Below are 19,244 nucleotides of genomic sequence, written 5' to 3'. Positions count from 1 at the left end.
TTTGCTAGATGAGGTTTATTTCAAAACAAATCTTTTAATATGGCTGTCTTTCTAGACAATGTGTTGGGAAAGATGCCCTGTTCTCTGCACATTAAAGAACCCTGCTGTGGTATTATGTCGGAGTAGGAACCTTTGTGCTCCACCACAGGAGATTAAATTGCCTACCCATTTAAAATTCGTTGACCCTATAATCCTTGTGTCCCATTTCATTTTTCATTTCATCATCATTCATGTTCATTTCATGTTCATCGCCCAGATATAGCTGAAATATTGCTGCTTGGGCAGCAACAGTCAATCAATCAATCTTTCTGGACAGGATTTATTATGTTATACTATTGTCAATCAATTGTTCCCTCAATAAATCAAATTCACCCATTTTCTTGAAACATTGTTGATTGTTTTTTTTTTTCTGTTGTGAGCTCCCTTTTGATTTAAAAAAAAAAGTAATTATTTTATTTCCAAATTTCATGTAGTTCAATGTTCCTTCATTTAGAAATTTGTTGAATCTGTATTACAGGTATTTGAATTAGATATTTCCAAACAACTACAAGCATATGAAGTTGAATACCATGTTCTGCGAGAGGAAATGATATACTCTCCAGCTGCTGGTGAAACAGACAAACTTAAAAAAGTTGAGGAATCGAATCAACGATTAAAACAACAAAACAACGAACTTTTAGAGAAACTTCAAAATATGAACAGTCACCAACACAGTCTAGATATAACTATACATAACCTTCAGACAAGTGAAACTAAACTAAAATCTCACATAAAAACATTGGAAATAGAACGAAAGGCTTTGTTAAATGCTATTATGAAACTGAGACAATTGATTCCTGAGGAACAGTTTCAGAAACTTGATATATTATTACCTCCCTTGTCTCCAAGTTTACAATCATCTCCTATACATCAACCTAAGAACCTGCGTCTTGGACCAAGGACACTTTATCCTGCCACCAGGAGTAAAAGTTCTCCACTAACTCATACTCCAGAGTAGTGTTATTTTAGCTTTGTAGTTGTGATACAGTTGCCAAAATTTTTGTTTTACTTTGAGATTGTAACCTTGTTTTAAACAAGAGATTTAGTAATGTTCATCATTATTCATGTCTGTCTGTCTGTTTTATAGGATATTTATCCTTACCTTTCCAGTGTGTACACTTGAATGATTAGTATGAATAAATTAAATTGGGAGTAAATACGTGTATGTATGGATGAATATGAATTTTAACATATTGTTAATTGATTTATTGATTACTCACTAAATAGTTCCAGTGGAACCAGCCTGAACCTTTAATAAACCATATTAATATAATGAACCAACTGTTTTGAAAAACTGTCTCTGTTTTCCAACCTGTTTGCACATGTTTCATTTTACATTTCAAAGGTCATGTTTGTAAGTTAGGAAAATTACATGTACTTTAGATAGTGGTATTGTTTGTTTTTATGTACATGTATACGATTGAATATCTTTGTTTCACATATTCAGTTAAGTAAAGGAAAAGTTAAGTCTTCCAAATAAAGTTTGAGAAAACTTCTTTTATAAAGACATTGTTGATACTTTAGTTTTTTAAGTACATTGGACTTTCAAATTTCCAGCATTTTGAGAAATTGCATCATCTGATCTCAAATAGTATTATTTTTCTAGTGTCATAGAAGAAAATCTACTTCATATACAAATATACCACAGATTAACTCAGGACAAATATGACCAGAATACACATGTTTGTTTTACCCTGTTATGGTATACGATGTGCTGAAATTTAATATAAGTCCATGACATATTTCATGGAGTTGAAAAGTACTTTAATTCGTGGATACCAATTTTTATGGGTAAGGGAAGAAACACAAGTTTGTTGATTTTTTGTATTTATGGGTTTCAGATTTTCCGTATATATCAATGGAAATCTCCTTTTCATTGGGAACCAAATTTCATGGGTTTTCCTACCCACGACGAAAAACATATAAATTGGTACCCCATGAACAGTATTACTTCCACTCTTATATCAAATATCAGCTTGAAATATTACATTAAAATCTTGAAAGAATAGAAAGAAAGGCTTATTAGGTTTTTGTTAATAACCAGAAATTTTCAAAATTTATTCCTTATCACTGAGTTAAGTGAAAATGTATGAACAAAATTGTGTAAGGGTTTAAAAAACTTTGGAGTATGTAAATATTTCAAACATATAAGGACCTATTCCTAGACCATTGAAATTCACCATTGTCCCAAGTGAAATATTTCAACTTCTCGTTTGAAGGGGACAAGAATATAGTTGTATCTTGTTTAGCTTGTTAGAGACTTGTTTTTGACTTTGAGTCTGACCCTTGAATTTTTTAGATTTCTCTGTATTGCACTCTCGGGTACTTTAGATTCTTAATGTCTCGTTCATTATATAGATTACCTCTCATATGATCTCATCTTATTCATATCATGGAGGTGTAAACGCTTTAATATAAGTTGTAATAATTGTATGTTACATTCTTTCTTTTACATGAGCTTGAAACATTTTTTTTTTGCCAGTTATGATAACTTTAACAATCCCATTATTTAAAGAGGGTTTCCCTAATGTGATGTTTTACATTTACTTTGAGATGGTTAATTTTTATTTTAACCAAACTGAGATTACTATGCTGTGCATTTTGTTATAATGATTAGCGTACATGTAAGTAATAGTTCTCATGAAACCAGAGTCATCTGGGAGATATATCTTCAAGATGCAAAAATAGCCTGTTAATTTACTTTCCTTTCAGTGAGTAAACGCTTTTTTCCATTGAACAATTTTGATAATTTGCCTATGTCAAATTCAATGCAGTACATGTAGATGTTGGAAAAGTTTTATGTTTTGTAATTTTTTGAAATATCCAATACAGGTTTTACTAATGAATATAAATATCTAACTTTTATTATGTCTTTAGATCCAACAAAAGCATTTTATGTTTAGTTGCCATTGAACAAATATAAAGTTTGTATATTTCATGACTCTTGTTATGAAAAGTGTGTTTTTCTTGGAAGTACAAGATGTTTTTTTTTTAAGCTCACCTGCCCTTTTTCAATGTATTTTTGCTATTTTCAATGTTATTTTTTTCAAACATTTTCTCCTGTGACATTACTTGACCAATCAGAACTAAATTTGGTACTGAAAGTCTTGAAGGGATCAAAGTTGTTAGACAACTCCTTGTTAAGAGTTATTGCCCACGAAAGGCAAAAAATGAACAAAGTGAGCGATTCAGGATCCTAGGAGCCTCTTGTTTCACCCCCCCCCCCAGCAGAATGAAGGTATTAATTTGTAGCAGTCTAATTTTTTTAATTTTTGCATATGGTATGAGCAAGATGAGATAATTGAATTTCATTTGTATTTAACTCCTGAAAATGCTGAATGTTAACAGTAGAAATTCAAGTTTTTCCCACTTTATAATATGGCTCAATTTGTTGTCATTAGAGGAAGCAAACACTAACCTGTTAATATATTTACCAATCATGGAGTAAGTCTTTCATGCTAATGTCTTGTGGCCATGGTACACATGGTATAGACAGACTATTGTATGATGATTATAGTATAGGAAATGTGCTGAATATATTACAAGAAAAATATATGATTAGTAGTCTTAACATCTCTTTGAGCATTACTTCTTAACAGTTATACTTCGATTCCATGAAAGCACTGCATTTTTGGGGAATTCTTTAGTGCTTCTTTACCATTTTACAGTACATCATTGATAAATAACTCAATGGCTAGTGATACCTGTATACTGGTTGATTTTGCCAAGCTATTGTATTCAAGCTAGAATTTTGAATTTTATAGGTATACTGCTACAACTGATGTATGCATACACATGCGAACTCCAAAACTGAAATTGCAATTGAAATGGGCTGAATCTATATATTAATGTATAGCCACTCAATACTAGGCTACAGACAAGATTAATAAATAGGACAGGATGTTGTAATGTTTACTAGTGCTAGAGCTGAGCTCAGTAGTTCTGTTTTAGGTTGCAATAATTATTATTGTGTTAAGAAGCATTTCTTTGTTTTATTTTTGTCAACAATTTTTATTTTGTATGCATGTATGGTCACAGTGAGGTGATAGAAATTGATTACTTTGTTGTCTATAGCTGATTATGGAATAACATATTAAAATAGCAGTGTTAGTGTTTATTATTTAGTTGACAGATTAACTGTAAGTCTGTTTCCTATGTATATGTCAGAGACCTTTTATTTCAATTTTGAAAGGTTTCTTTCATAAAACATAATCAACATAAATTACATGGTCTACAGCTCGAATGAAAGGTATGGTGAGGGTAGATGTCAAAAAGATTTGCCTGTGGTTTAAAGGTACAAGATGCTATATGTAAACCCAATGTATTTTCACAAGCAACCCTGACCAGTTAGGGCAAGTATGGATGCAATATTGTTTTTATGAGAGACTTAAGCATAAGGACTTACAATTTATTATGGACTCAGCAAATGGTTTGGACACTATGTTGCACAAAATTTTAAATTCAATAATAAATCATCAAAAAATAGATTTTTCAGGTGTGGCCCCTATGACCCCTGATACCTGGAAAACATTCTACATGGGTTTTAATAAAACACCTATTATCCCTTTTTGGCCTCTTTTTTGAAACAGTAGGGGCCACAAAGTCCAAAAAATACCAACCTTCCTTTTGTGGTTTGAAACTTGGTTAAAAATTTTATAAAAATTAACCAATACTCAATTTATTGTACCAAAACCAAATGTCTATGGACGATGACATGGACAACACCAACAGTGCCATACCAATATATGACCGAAAAAATTAGTGGTCATATAAAAATAAATCAATGTAAACAACCTTAATAAACCTATTCAATTCAGAATGTTTTATTGATTGGCTACTCTCCCACATCTATACTACGACCATCTCTTAGAAACATAACAAATCATGGGAATCATTTATTGTTAATCTTCATGGTAAATAGCAGACAGAAAACAATATAATGTTTTACTGGAAATAGTAAACTACCTCCATAGCATGATTAAGTGCTAAGATTCAGTCAACAGACCCCAAAGGTTGGAGCCCTTTGATTTATTTCATCCCTGAAAATGTTATCTTGATTTTTGTGTGTAAATATACACTTGTCCCTAAAATCAAAATTCCCCCTTTTTCTTCTTTAAGATACGTGACAATGTGTGCTCTTATAAATTGTTTTATCAAGTATAAATACATGTTTACATGTACACAAGTACATCACTTTCTTACCCTCTTGAATCAGAAAAGTAAGAATTTTTCACATTAAAATAGTACATAGCTATAAAATCATTAAATAAAACATCAATATCGGATCAAAATTACTGACAGACTGTTTTTCACATGTACATACAATATTGATTTTGAGCATTAATCGTTGACTGAAATGACCATGTTCAAGAATTAATTCTGTATTTAAAAGCCTTCTGATTTCTGATTCATAACATTCTGAGCACCAATCTACAATAGTTCACTAGTAAACAGTTCATGCTGTCATTTCCATCATGTTGCTTCTGGTCAAGGCCTGTAACTCTTGTATACGATAATCCTCAGGCATTGGTAAGTTACTAATGTGTGGAGCCAACATCCTGAAAATAGAGGACCATATATACATATATAATAATACATGTGTATTTCATGTTTTGTAACTAAGTATTCCAATCTTATTGAAAACAAGACCCATGTCTAGACCTGTGTCATTATCATGTAACTTGTAAGTATCTTGAGTATGTATATAACACCAAGCAAGTTAAAAAACTTGAATGTTGGTTACAAAATTCAACATAATTTACAAAATTACAAAATTCCTTAAGTAGTGTACTTGTTATAGAATACACTGCTTAAAATGGCCAAAACTGGAGGACAAAGTAATCAAATTTCGTCATAATATGAGGTTCATATCTTCATTGATTACACATTACCAAAATTACAGATTACACAAAGTAGGTACCCCCTAAGCATGACATATAAACAGACAGATGTAGTCGAGTGTGTACTAAACCTGCTTCCACTATTGGTGACCAGTGGTTGATCCAGAGAATCACCCAAAAAATCCTTGATAAACAGATTTTAATGCATGCATTCACAATTATTTTTGAAAGTTTGACAAGCCCTATGCCCATCCTCCCAATCTGCATATGGTGACACAGGTAAAAAAATATTCCATATAAAAATAAAATACAAGTCCTAACTTATATATGCTTTTAAAAGTCATACTTTGATCCAAAAAGATAATATTAATAACATATAATTATGTAAGCCCCATCGTACAGTACCATTATGTAAGCCCCATCGTACAGTACCATATGGGAGTTAGATTTTAATTTTATTAAGACTTGTATAATGACCTACAACCAGACATGCTACCGTCAGAACAATTCTAGTATTAAACATTGTGGAGATACACAAGTTCATTCATGGGTATCAATTTCAACAGGAAATCAAAATTCATTTGCTCAGGGATATGTAATTTTGTGAAAATGAAAATTGGTGCCCTACAAACAGTAGCTGACTACACCAATAATACCAACCTCAAAGGGAGATAATCAGATGAGCCTGCAGAATGGCCTTGTAGCTGTAACAAAGTCCTCAATAGATATGCTGCCATCTTTGACATCTCAGACTGACATAATCTGTCATAAAAAATAAATTTCCATCATTTAATGTTATGTCTTGATCTCCTTATCCTCAAATTTTATATGTACTCTATTATCATTTTTTAGTTTAAAACATTGTGTATGTAGATCATCTCTCTTTCCACTTTTCATGTTCAAGTCATGTACTTTGATTTTGATGTGTCTGAATTTTCCCATTATTGACTCTTTAATATTTTTCCCACATATTTATAGAGCATAAATATGGCCACAAAACAAAAGATGACTTTCACATTCACTTCTGTTCTGGAAAAGTTCTTCAATCATATCGAGGTCAACTGGGGTCAATAGGCATAAGACTGGGTGACATTGCAATTGGAACCAACATGACAGAAACTTTATTCAATTACTACAAAGAATTCTCAAATGATATATATATTATCGAAGCATTTCAGATATTTTATGGTCAGAGACGTATTTGAAATTCTACATTACTACTACTGCTCTTAAAGCCTTCAAATCAGATATCCATCCGTTATATTAATCTGTATTATACTCAATTACAATAACATTCTAACATATTATACTAACCTTTCCTTAGAATTGGTACACTGCAAATATTTGACTTTAGAACATAATGTTGTCACACTGTGTACTAAGCTCTCTATGTCATAACTACTTGGTCTGTTTTGCTGTAATCAAATTAGCCAAAAAACATTAATTTAAAGTTTTATAAAATTGGTATTTCTTCTGTACAAAGTAATGTGTATTTCACAATGCACAAAATTTATCTAAATGTTCTTATATTTCTACGGAAAATTATTTTATTTTATTACCATAAAAATATGAATCAAAATGGTCAATAATTTATTTTTACCTCTTCACCACTGAGAGCTAGTTTAAATTTATCCACAGCTTCACACTGGTGTATATAGTCGAGGAACACCTGGCCTCCATAGTTCCACTCAGTTATGCACCTACTGTGGGCAGGGTTTGATAAATCTGTAAGGTATTTCTTCAGGTACTCATGATTACCTGTAGGATGAAATGTAAAAGACAAGCATGATTTTGGTCAGCTGAGAAAAAAAGCTGAAAATTGGAAAAGAGCTGAAACAGGGGGATGGTCATGTAAAAACATCATTTTCAAACTCCTCATACAAAATCTATCACACTTTTATTTTATATTCCTTAGACAAAAAAGCTAAAATCAGCTTTAAAAGCTGAGGAAAATAATGCCTGAAAAAAACTGAAAAATGAAAAGAGGCTTTCTTCCATTATGAAAAATACTGTACCAACAAATTACAATTTTATAAATGTTATTATTTGAGATATCATATGACAAACTAATTGACAGAGGTATAACACTTATAAAATAATTGCATGTACATGTATGTCTTAATCACTGAAAGCATGTTGCCTCAAAAATTGAGGCAAAAATTTCAACTCAGTTTATGGTATAAAGGCTACCACTGTATTAATAAGTACTTTTTAAAGAAGATTCATTTTTTTTCAAAGCAAGATTTACATGAATAATTGTTTGCATACTGATATAATATAAATGGGAGCAATCCTAGTAACAAAGTATGATGTATCAAATATTTAAACTTTGAACTCCAATAACTTCTAGAGATAGCTAAAAAAATTTAACCAATACCATTGATAATAGCATCAGGAGCAATGTTTTTCAGTATAACAGTATGACTAGCATTCCAATGCCCAGCTTTCACCAAGTGCCAGGCCTCTTCATGTGTCTTGCCCTCGTGCTTTGCCCTCAAAGCCTTAGCATAATGAACCCATTTTTCTGGAACATTCAGCTTCTTCTGTAAGAAATCTTCTTTTTCTTGATCTGTCTTCAATGTGATGTGTCTGTATAATAAGTCCCTGACAGCTGACTCGCGACTGAAAAAGGTCATAACCTTTTGATGTGCATTTGGAAATTTAAAACATATTAAAATCAGTCATATTATTAAATATTAAGACATGAAATGTCTTCTAAAATTTTTTGATTTCTTAATTTAAGTGTAGAAATAAAATGCTCACAGGCAAAAAAAATGTTTCTGAGTGTATAGATAAAAAGGTATTTATTCACATGTAATTTTTTCATGGTGTTTAATTTTCTTCTCTGCAAAATTTTCAAAAAAGTTGGCTTCCTTTTGAGTTACTTTAAACAAGACATTCATATAATATTATACATACCAATTTCTATCTTCAATATGAAGAACAACAAATACAGCCCAGTGCCACAGATCAACAGACTCTAATTGAGCAGCAAAGTTAAAGTGGATATAAGCTCTGTGAAATGGTGATATATGTGTGTACTCTAAGGATTGTAGTATCTGATGGAGATGCCAGCTACAAAGAAAAAATCATCAATAATAATACAAGGTCATCACAATATGCTACATGTAAATTATTTTTTAAAATTTTTTTACTTCCTAACCTTTACTTCAACAACAAACAGAAGCAAATTTGTTAATAAAAGCATACCCTTCAATTACATATAAAAATGGTTGTTCAAGTACTAAGAACTATGGGATACGTTGGTGAATCTTATCCAAAGCCTTTCCCTGTGATGCAATACACTTGTACACATTTTTTCAATTTTAATTAAAAATCAAAATAGCTTGTGATTTTTATGAATCCTACCTTAATCTATAATCTAAATGATTCTCTGTTGAACTGGTTGGATTTAACAATCTATCTAGCCGATGACCTCTCTGACAGTACAGTTTCAGAATATGATAACAAGTATCTCTAAGCATGTGTTCATCATCCTCGTCTTCGATTGGACAATCCTGAACTCCTTCTGAGTATGGTGGCAGTGGTGGGTTACAGTAGATACCAAAAGGGGATTTCCCTTTGAACCCAGCTTCATACTCAAGTAAAGCTTGATGAATAGGTGAGTTGGATGGACACAGGTACCTAGAATAGTGGCAGTTATAATCAAGGATATATTTTATCCAAAAGCACTGAAAGCCCTGAGATGAGAATGTTTTGTTTCTAAGCAGAATAAGAGCATTTCCTGTGAATTTTTAGTGATATAGCAAATGGAAGTATTTTACTAATTTTCAAACTCTAATTTATTATCTATGACTTCAGTACTGTACAGAACACTTATTCTGAGCTGTTTTTCTGTCTCTTTTTAATTTCTCATGTTCTTTACACTATCCAATTCTTACCATAAATGTAAAGCTAGGGCTCTCTTCCAATCCATAGTTTCACATGTGTTGATCATAGCGTAAGGCTCTACAGGCGCTCTCCAAACCAATTGTCCTGATAACAAGGCATAGATCTTCATTCTAATAATGTCCATAAACCTGTCAGCCTGAAAGATTAAATAAATTTTATTAGGACTAAAAATACATCCTCAATTTGGGTCATACATTTTTTTTAAAAATCCATACAAAATCTGTTCATAGAATGTATGCAATGGTATTTATAAAAACAGATGGCAGTTTAATAATTTTCTCAAATGGATGGTCTTACAACACACTTAAGGTTGAAATATATTTCTAAAATCCTAAAATACAAAAAATTGAAGAACCTTAGTGAGCGTGCTCATATACCCGTTGCATCCCCATGTTGGATACTCAAGTAAATTTGTTCGTAAGAGAAATACATGTAGAAGGACCCGATAAAAAAGGAATAAGAGTGTTTTTTAGGCTTTAGACCTTTATCTTCTAACTTAATTCTGTTACTCAGAATGGTAGTTTCAAACTCCAGACTGTGATTCAGGGATTGACACCTGTTTTTTTTTGGCAGTAGTCCAAGGACTAGTAGCTACACAATTTTTAGTAGTCCCTGAACATATTTAGTAGTCCCCTAAAAATCAAGAAGACATAAATAAGTCAACACGGCAGAGTGAGACTGTATGTGTGTGTCAAACAGAGAATACTGTCAATTAGTTATAGTCTTGTTATTGTATGTACAAATTGTCTAGTATTTTTGTATTAAAATTGCTATATAAACCAAGTCTTTGTTGGTATTTGCTATTCCAAGTGCCAAGGACCTAGAAAGATACATGTTTGTTGACTAGAATATTTATTCAATTTCCAAAACATTAAACCCTTAAAAGCACGAAAATTTTTCATAAAAGTTATGTTATACTGCGTTGCTGTCAACATCGTACTGATCATAACAAACAACCAAACCGACCAATCACGATTCCTAGAACAGTCACACAAAAATCAATAATGTAAACATTCTATTTTTTAACCGTAGGTGAAAGAAACACGTTCAAGAAGTTCATTTCTGTCTGACGGCTACAATAATACGATTCACATGACAATGAGACGCAATTAAAAGTCATTTTCAATACTTTTTCTACCCAAAATTTCAGTAGTCCCCAGCCAGTTTTAGTCGCCTCGGGTGATCGGACTAGCGGAAATGTTGATGCCTGTGATTTCTTTGAGTTTTAATTAATCCAAAGTAAATATCATCGTAGCGGAACAAAACGTACACTTGACCTGAAACTTATCATGGTGAACTTATATACCAAAAAATCGGTTATTTCTGTGAATTTAGCTAAGTTCAAGGCCCGTAATTTCGGTAAAAATCTTCGATGCGGAACTAAAGTTGCACTTGACCTGTAACTTATCATGGTGAACTTATATACCGAATATCATGTCAATATCTGCAAGCGTTTAGAAAAAAAGTAAGGAAAACTGTTATTTCAGTGAATTTTGCTATTTTAAGGCCCATAATTTCAATAAAAATCATCAGAGCGGAACAAAACGTAAACTTGACCTGTAACTTATCATGGTTAATTTATATACCAAAACACATGTCAATATTTGAAAGCTTTTAAAAAAAAAGTCCGGAAAACAGTTTTTTCTGTGAATTTCTGCACTAAAAATCATGTCAATATCTGCAAGCGTTAAAAAAAAAAAGTCCAGAAAACTGATGATGGACTGACGGGTCAAAAACACTATATATCCTTCACAACTTCATTGCCTGGGGTATAATTAAATGCAAATTACATAATAATATGTGCCAAACAGTAGCTAATCTAATCCAATTAATAAAATCAAATGCTATGAGAGAAACAATGATCTCTACTAAAAAATGTACATGTGTGTTGGTGTTATCATCTGCTTCGGGTCATTGCAGGTTTTCAATTATTCACATCACATAAAGTTTATATATCTAAATATACTGTAATATCCTTACCCCAAGTTCTGACCACTCATTTAATTGATTCTCTATGTATTGTCGGACACAGTGGTGTCCCTCTGCCTGAGACAATAGTAAAGCTAATCTGTGGTCACCTGATTTCTGAGATACTGAACATGCTTCAGCAATCCTTCTACCACTCAGGTAAGCCAACACTCTCGGTAAATGACTGCTCCCCTAAAAGGAAATAATTGGTTGATGTGTTATCATATAACTTGTATTAAGACAATACTTTTGTATCAGATAAAATCTTTCCAATAAATATCTATTTGCTTTAAACATATTTTATTGTCGAAGAAAACTGGATTCGACACAAGTTGTATCTATTATAACCAAGCCTTTCGTTGTTTGTCTTGGGTAAGAATACATTTATATCTCTTAATAATGAGAATTTCACCATTTATTTTGCTAACGTTAAAAAAGAAATTCAACCAAAACTCAATTTTGAGTTCATCAAGTTTCTGTTTAAATAAAAATAACTAAAATGATACATCTTATCAACTGTATCTACCTTATACTTAGTATCTTTGACTTCAGTTTCTATCCTGTGATTAGCTGTGGACATGAACCACTGTGATAAAGCCTCTCTCCTGGCATGTTGACAGGTGTACCTTCCCTCTTGTTCCTCTGTAATTTATAAGTCATACATTCATCAAATTAATTATCACAAATAACAACCAAATAAAAACAACTTTCATACATTGATGAATTCTGCAATAAGATCAAGCCTTAGCAAAATCCAAGAAATCTAACAATTTTTCATTTTTCTCTAGTATTCAAAACTGTTTTTTTTTAATTCAAAACCATAGCACCAGATTTCAACCAACACGAAATCTGTGAGTGATGTCCCACTAGTGATATCCAGCTTTCAATCATGATGTGAAGAAAATAAACTAAGTTCATTGTTAACAGGAAATTGTTTTTTAGTTTTTCCCAAAATGGATCCATACATACGGCATACATATAGAAAAAATCTATTAAATTTCAAGCAGCTGTGATGAGAAAACTGTGACACAAGAAATGGTTATGGACACAAGGAAACACTGACAAGAGTAAAATAGTGAAACCCCTCTCCTTTGGAGTGTGGGTATAATTATGACTAACAATTATATTTACATTAAATAATTAATTTTTACCAGTATTTGTTAAGAGATTTATATTTTTTCCAGCAACTTGCAGAAAATCATTGCAAATGAGTTTCAACTCACCAGGTAAAGGGAGACCATGTAACCTTCCCCACAAAGCTACACACAAATCAAGAACTTTAACCATCTGTTCAAGGAAAGGCTGGTCTGGATGATTCTCTAAAATATCAAATATGATTTTGTTAAGTAAATTTGAAATACCACACATAAAGTTGTTTTTCTTTGCAAAATAATGTTAAAAGACTTGAAATTTTTAAAGGAAATCAATTACAGTTCTATGCAGACATGATATTACGAAGCCAATGAAAAAGAGGAAATTGGAGGTAAGCATACACTCTACAGTCAAATCAAGATGGAGAAAACTCATGCCTGGCTAAGACATAATGTTTAACTTTAAAACATAGAAATGCTTTATATCAATCTTAAATACAGAAGCATTCATAAAGCCTGCTTATCTAGCTTGTAAAACAAACCTGAATTCTCCAGGTCCTGTTTGATTTGTTCTGCACATTGATGTAAACCATCCACACCAACAGATGGTACAAAATGTGGACAGTCATCCTCCATTGTAGTCTCAGAGTTCTCTAATTGTACACGTAGCATGTCTGTATGATTACTCTAAAATACATGGAATTACACACAGGCTGAAATATTACTTATATGTAATGTAGAAATTATAATATCACACTGCACATTATGCTTACATGTACTGTAGAAATGAACTTATTAGATACTGCAGTCAGGTTATTGCATTCTAACAAGAGATACTGTAAACATTCTCACAAAGAGAATACCCTGCATTTCAAAAGGAGTTAAATGTAAAATCCTTAAATTCAATCACCTCCCTTTGGAGTCCTGTGACAGTAATTACATGTATAATCCCTCAAGTATGTCAGCTTCCTTGAGCAATTTAGGAGGAGTTGCAATTATGAGGTTTTAACATGTAAAACCCTAAAGTTGGATTATATCCCTCTGAAGTCTTTCAACACTTATTTTCTTTTATGCACATTAATAAATGATGCCAAAACTTTCAATAAAATTTCAATAAAATCCTTTTAGAAGGAGTTGCGCTTACAAGAAATGTGAACAGACCGTAAGACAGACAGATAGGTGTGATTCTTATAAACTGTTTACAGGAGTTATAATAATGACAGATTCAATTTAGGTAGGAACAACCTTAATAAGCTACTGAAAACCCTTAATCCAACTTTTTATGAAATTTCAAATCGTTCTATATATCAGTCTATATATTTGTATCTGTAACTTACAATAACAGTTGTATCTTTAGCCCTGAGATGGTCTGCAACATTGACTTTCTCTATATGTACTGTCCATCCTGACTGACTCTGTACTAGTTGTCCACCCCCAGGTAGAATAGAATACCGAGAACTATCTTTGTCAATTTCTACAAACAGTAAAATACTTTCTCACATTTCTGTAAAAAAAGCCTTCTCAATCACTGGGTGTGGATTGAAGTTCTGGCTACACAATAACAAGAAGCTCCCAGGAGCAAAAATCCCTCACCTGATTAAATTTTGCCTTTCAAGGACAATAAATTTAACAATTGTGACTCAAGACGACTTTGGTAGGACTTATCATAAGGATCATTTCACTAATAGTCTTATTAAAGAAATGATGTCTATCAAGATATTGGCTGAAAACAGCAAAATAAAATCTGTCAATTTTCCCCTTCAAAGACAATGGATGCCAAGTGATGTTAATAGCTCACATGGCCTTTGGCAAGGTGAGCTAAAAATGTTTAATATAAACTGTGCTGTATCAACCATATTTTGATGCATATTGTGCACACTTTTTACCAGAATACTAATTTCAGAAAATGGGGTTGCATATAATATGCCATTAAGATGTCTGACATCCAGACTAGTTAACAATTTGAAAAGAAATAATTAAACAAGACACAAGTTTTAACAATTTAATTACTGAATAACAAAATCATGCATAACAAAATTAATTATAGATATTTGATTATAATTTTAAAGTCTCATTTTTGCACTAATATTTAGCAAAGTGTTAATTTTCATGCACTGAAGATTAATAACAAATTTTCAATTCAATGACCCAGTTTATGAATTAAACCCGTTGAACTCTGTCTTTGTTAAAGATTTTGTAGATGTCTCTAAGTACTGAGAGTGGAGTGTCATCTGTAAACCTGTTCTTCTCCTTGCTAGTTGTCTTTATGGACACTGTGTTGGACCCTTTTGGTGGAATTGTATCAGATAGGAGAGAGAAGGACAATGGAGTTTGGTCAGCATTGCCTATTTGTGATAGGTTGTAGCCATTCTTTTTGTGCAGTTTTATCATGAAGGCCTGGAAATTGGTCAGCTTCTCTTCTTAGTCTCCTGGAAGTTGCGGGGAAATGTGTGTTCTTATTCTAACAACAAGCTGTTTCTTTGCATAAAAGCATAAGCCCAACCATGAAACTGTGTGTCTGGGTCTATCTGCTTAGCTTAGATTATGGCCTTTAATTTGAGTTCTGTAGTCAAAATGCCCTAATCCTGTATTCAACGATTGGTTACCCACTGCAGTAACTCAGCTTCTAATTCTGGAAAATGTGGTTTACTGTTTGGTACGTGACATTTTCTGTAATCTGTCTTTCTGCTTTCTCCAGGAATGAATGTTTGACTTGCTTACACTGTATTTTCTACCTGCAGCACAGTTGCCATGGGTCCCCATCTTCTGGGAGTGAATAAAATCAAAAATTGATAAGAAACATTATTTGATATCATTAAATACAAAATCTAGGGCTTGGGTATACTGCTCATAGAGCTGCAAAATGTTTCCATTGGAAAAAGTAATTTGTTCCAAAAAAAAAAAAAATTATTTGCACATCACATCACTCTACTTCATTGTTATTGTATATTCTACTTTTTGAGAATATTGGCTTCCTAATTTTTTTCCCTGTGACTATGGTATTCAAGCCCAGGAAATGAAAAAATCATTAATTTCAAATTATAAGTAAATTGTGAATTTATAAATTCCATAAATATTATAAATGACCATTCAACCAAAGGTGACTTTTAATTTTTTCATTATTTTTTCAGTTAACTAATATGTAAGTCCTTATCCCACATACAGACTATTAATTTTATACATAAATCCTTTATGTACCCCTGATACACATTAGGGAAAACTCTGCATCTCATTATCAATCTTGGCCAAGTTATTAACACACATTCCTTTTAATGACCACCTGTATTGTTCGTTCAGACAGTAACTGGGGTGCTGTATACACCAACAGAAGAAGTTGCTAGATTTTTTTCTGTAGACAGTTTGGGAAGATGTAGTCATCAGAACAGTTTTTAACAAATGAAAACTTCCAAGCAATTTTGTATTTTCATACAGTTTTATATTAAATAAACTAATAAAATTTAACTGTTAATTAATAGTTGTTTTTTTTTATCCATCAACGCGATTTTCTTGCATTTTGAAGTTTGTACAAAAACCATGATTAACTTCTTATTTATCTTTCCCAAAATGCACCGTTGTAATTGTGTGCACTGAAGCATCAAATACTGTAAAGGTATTAATTTCACTATTTTCGTAGTAGACAGAAAACAGCAAAAGATGATTTTCAACACTATATAACGCTATGATAATTTTTTAAACCAAGAAAATTGATTCCATCGAATATGTTCAATTGACAGAATCAGCAAAAATCAGCAATCTTGAAAATTAATATGTTTACAGTATACAATAAGGGGAGTGCCAACCTGTCAACTGGTTCTTAGTCATTTAATTATCAAATAAAATAAAATCAATTAAAAAGATGAAAACAATTGTTACTAACCCTTCAATCCGCTTGATGAGCTGTTTCCAGAAATCAAATATTAACACATAAACTTGGCAAATAAAAACATCATTCTTTATCAAATCACTGACAAAAAAGACACCATTGTTTTAGTAAAACACCTGTTTTACATATGAGCAGGAAATGTAAACATATCAGCTGGCTTGTTGAATGGATCCCAAGTATCACAGGAATTTAATCAATAAATGGCTAACAAATGCAAGGGAATGTACAAATACCTTTATTCAAAAGATTAATAATAAAAATATTTGTATTTAAGGGAATTTGCCAGAACCTTATCATATCAATGTGGTTTTCTGCTTGTGATTTTCCTTACTCATCAAAGAGCAGTTTACACAGTAACTAAACAATGAACCTTTTTTTGCTGATCTGCCATGCCAAGAAGGGAGTGCACAAGTTTTATGGATGTGTGGAATACTCAGAAGAATAAGGTAGTTACAAGAATAATCTTCTGAGTGCCTGGTAAGACCTAGAATCTATAAAAATACAGTATAAAATTTTGCTAAACAATTGTAACTCTGATTTTCAGTGACAGGTAGCTACTATAAGTACCTTCTTTCTGGGTTTCTGAAATAGTCTTTCCACAATGGACTAACATACCACCAGGGCCCCATCCAACTCTGAATGACCTGCCCATGAATAATGCAGCATCTTTAAGCATGAACTGTCTATCAAACATCTTAGATTCTCTGAACTCTGGTATTGACCTTTGAACTCTTGACCCTACAATCTTCCTAGGAAGGTCATCAGGTTTGAGACCACTAGCCAGAGGCATATGTTCAGCAACTAATGGAGGTTGGTATAATGGCTTACTGGGTCTTATAGGCTCTGGTGTTAATATTCTTTTATGGAAAAGTCCACCTTTGAATAAGATTAATTGTACTATAAAAATACCCCAAAAAGATACTACAGAAATAAAATATTTCTTCCAAACTGAGTCAATAGCATTCATCACATTCATTGTTATGTAGAAGCAATAAACAAATATTTTAATGAATTCTGTCTTAACATATCTTTGTAAATCAAACACCTGCCTAAATGGACCAAATCTTTTGGTCAAAATGGGTTCCATTTAAATAGATGACACAAATGTATAACTATAACAACAAAAACAACACTTGATGAAACTGTGAACTGTTTGCCGTGGTTACAATAAACTTTTACAAAAATATGACTTAAAGGATTTCATAATGCAAAAGAACAAAAGATTACTGAGAAATATTCTTTCCTTTATTCTTAATTTGTATTAAAGGTTGGAAACATGAAGTAGACAAGTGAGACTAGAAACTACAAAAACAGACAAGTAATTGAGAATGTCCCCATTAAATACCTGAATCATCTCTTGATGTCTCACTGTCTTTGGGTAGATGAGTAAGTTTTACAGGGGACATAAACTTTGACTTGTAAGCTGATGAAAACAGACTTGGGACATCACCTTGTTTCTTCTGGGTTGGTTTAGAGAACAGTGTTTGCTGGCCTGTAATGTACTAAGCTCATTAGATAGTGCATATCTTTATTTCATACTAACACTAAACAATATACAATATTCAAATTAAGTAGCCCTTGTAACAGCTGTTGTGGATTCTTTCCAGATTTTCTTCTGAAAAGGTGTGTAAGATGTATATAGCTGGGAACAATATCAGATCTCATACAAGAAATTTACATCTGTAAAAAGGAAAAAACATTAAATAGCAGTCATCATATTTCCTGAAAACAAATTATTTTTTTGCTGTTATTCTATTAAGTGGGTATCAATTTTTGCAATTTTAATGAATGATAAGCATTTCAATGTGTTAAAAATCAAATGCGGGCATTACTGTTCACGCTAATCTGTCAATCATGAAAATAGAAAAAAATTAATACATTTACAGTTCTTGAAAGAATAGATATCTTTTTACTTCCCAAGGCTATCAGTTCTAAGACAAACTGTCCTCAAAGAACAATGGTCAAATAAAAATGAACAAATTCCATTCATACTTATAGAATATATATGGATGATTTTATGAGGTCAATAAACAAAGTGAAAATTGGCAAAGTTGGAAGTACCCTATATACTTGCCTGTAAGTCGGATTTTTGGGACCAAATTTTCAACTGCTGGGAAAGGTTATAGATGAAATCTCAACTATGAACTAAAATTTTCAGCTTAAATGTCAAAAGCTTGATAATTGACACGAGTGCTACACCAGCATTGAACAGACAGAAAAGCGCCATTTTATCCCAATGTTAATTTGTAAATGTCAGTTTTAGGAAGACTGTCAGCATCTCCTACCTTTTACAGCTAAAATATAATGCAGTAAAAAATATTTAGTGTAAACTCTTTTATTTTGCCACAATACTGATTTTATTTGTATTTCCCACCCATCCATTTTGTGTATTGATTATTATCTGTGTACACTCATACAGCCAAAAACCCAAAGGTGTAATAGAAACATGACCCCATAACGTACCACAATTTGTGAAAAAAAAAAAAACTTTAGTTGGTAATGACAATCTTT

At 32.1% G+C, this 19,244-nt stretch overlaps 2 protein-coding genes across 12 annotated transcripts in view; one reads left to right on the top strand and one right to left on the bottom strand.

The window, feature by feature from the left end:
• The window catches only part of LOC148604299 (TBC1 domain family member 1-like), a 48,542-nt gene extending 44,399 nt beyond the window's left edge, over positions 1–4,143 (top strand). For all 6 annotated transcript variants that reach the window (XM_088550676.1, XM_088550674.1, XM_088550675.1 and 3 more), the window contains one exon: positions 518–4,143. In XM_088550676.1, the coding sequence (XP_088406802.1) occupies positions 518–997 (480 nt within the window). In that variant the 3' untranslated portion in view covers positions 998–4,143. The remainder of the gene's footprint in view (positions 1–517) is intronic.
• Positions 4,144–4,921: 778 nt separating this feature from the next.
• Positions 4,922–19,244, bottom strand: part of LOC148604298 (nuclear pore complex protein Nup98-Nup96-like) — a 40,783-nt gene continuing 26,460 nt past the window's right edge. For all 6 annotated transcript variants that reach the window (XM_088550668.1, XM_088550669.1, XM_088550672.1 and 3 more), the window contains 15 exons: positions 18,079–18,225; positions 17,301–17,609; positions 14,188–14,324; positions 13,393–13,537; positions 12,983–13,078; positions 12,286–12,401; positions 11,772–11,951; positions 9,782–9,927; positions 9,249–9,524; positions 8,799–8,954; positions 8,257–8,501; positions 7,480–7,637; positions 7,194–7,294; positions 6,540–6,641; positions 4,922–5,597 (listed from right to left, as the gene is read on the bottom strand). In XM_088550668.1, coding sequence (XP_088406794.1) covers positions 5,495–5,597; positions 6,540–6,641; positions 7,194–7,294; positions 7,480–7,637; positions 8,257–8,501; positions 8,799–8,954; positions 9,249–9,524; positions 9,782–9,927; positions 11,772–11,951; positions 12,286–12,401; positions 12,983–13,078; positions 13,393–13,537; positions 14,188–14,324; positions 17,301–17,609; positions 18,079–18,225 — 2,417 coding nt within the window. In that variant the 3' untranslated portion in view covers positions 4,922–5,494. The remainder of the gene's footprint in view (positions 5,598–6,539; positions 6,642–7,193; positions 7,295–7,479; positions 7,638–8,256; positions 8,502–8,798; positions 8,955–9,248; positions 9,525–9,781; positions 9,928–11,771; positions 11,952–12,285; positions 12,402–12,982; positions 13,079–13,392; positions 13,538–14,187; positions 14,325–17,300; positions 17,610–18,078; positions 18,226–19,244) is intronic.

This window comes from Perna viridis, chromosome 10, assembly GCF_037379345.1.
Source record: "Perna viridis isolate PV_CMFRI_1.1 ecotype Kerala chromosome 10, ASM3737934v1, whole genome shotgun sequence".
NCBI classification, from domain to species: Eukaryota; Metazoa; Mollusca; class Bivalvia; order Mytilida; family Mytilidae; genus Perna; species Perna viridis.
The sequence above is the reverse complement of the archived record's forward strand: the minus strand, read 5'-3'. Positions and strand labels throughout refer to the sequence as shown.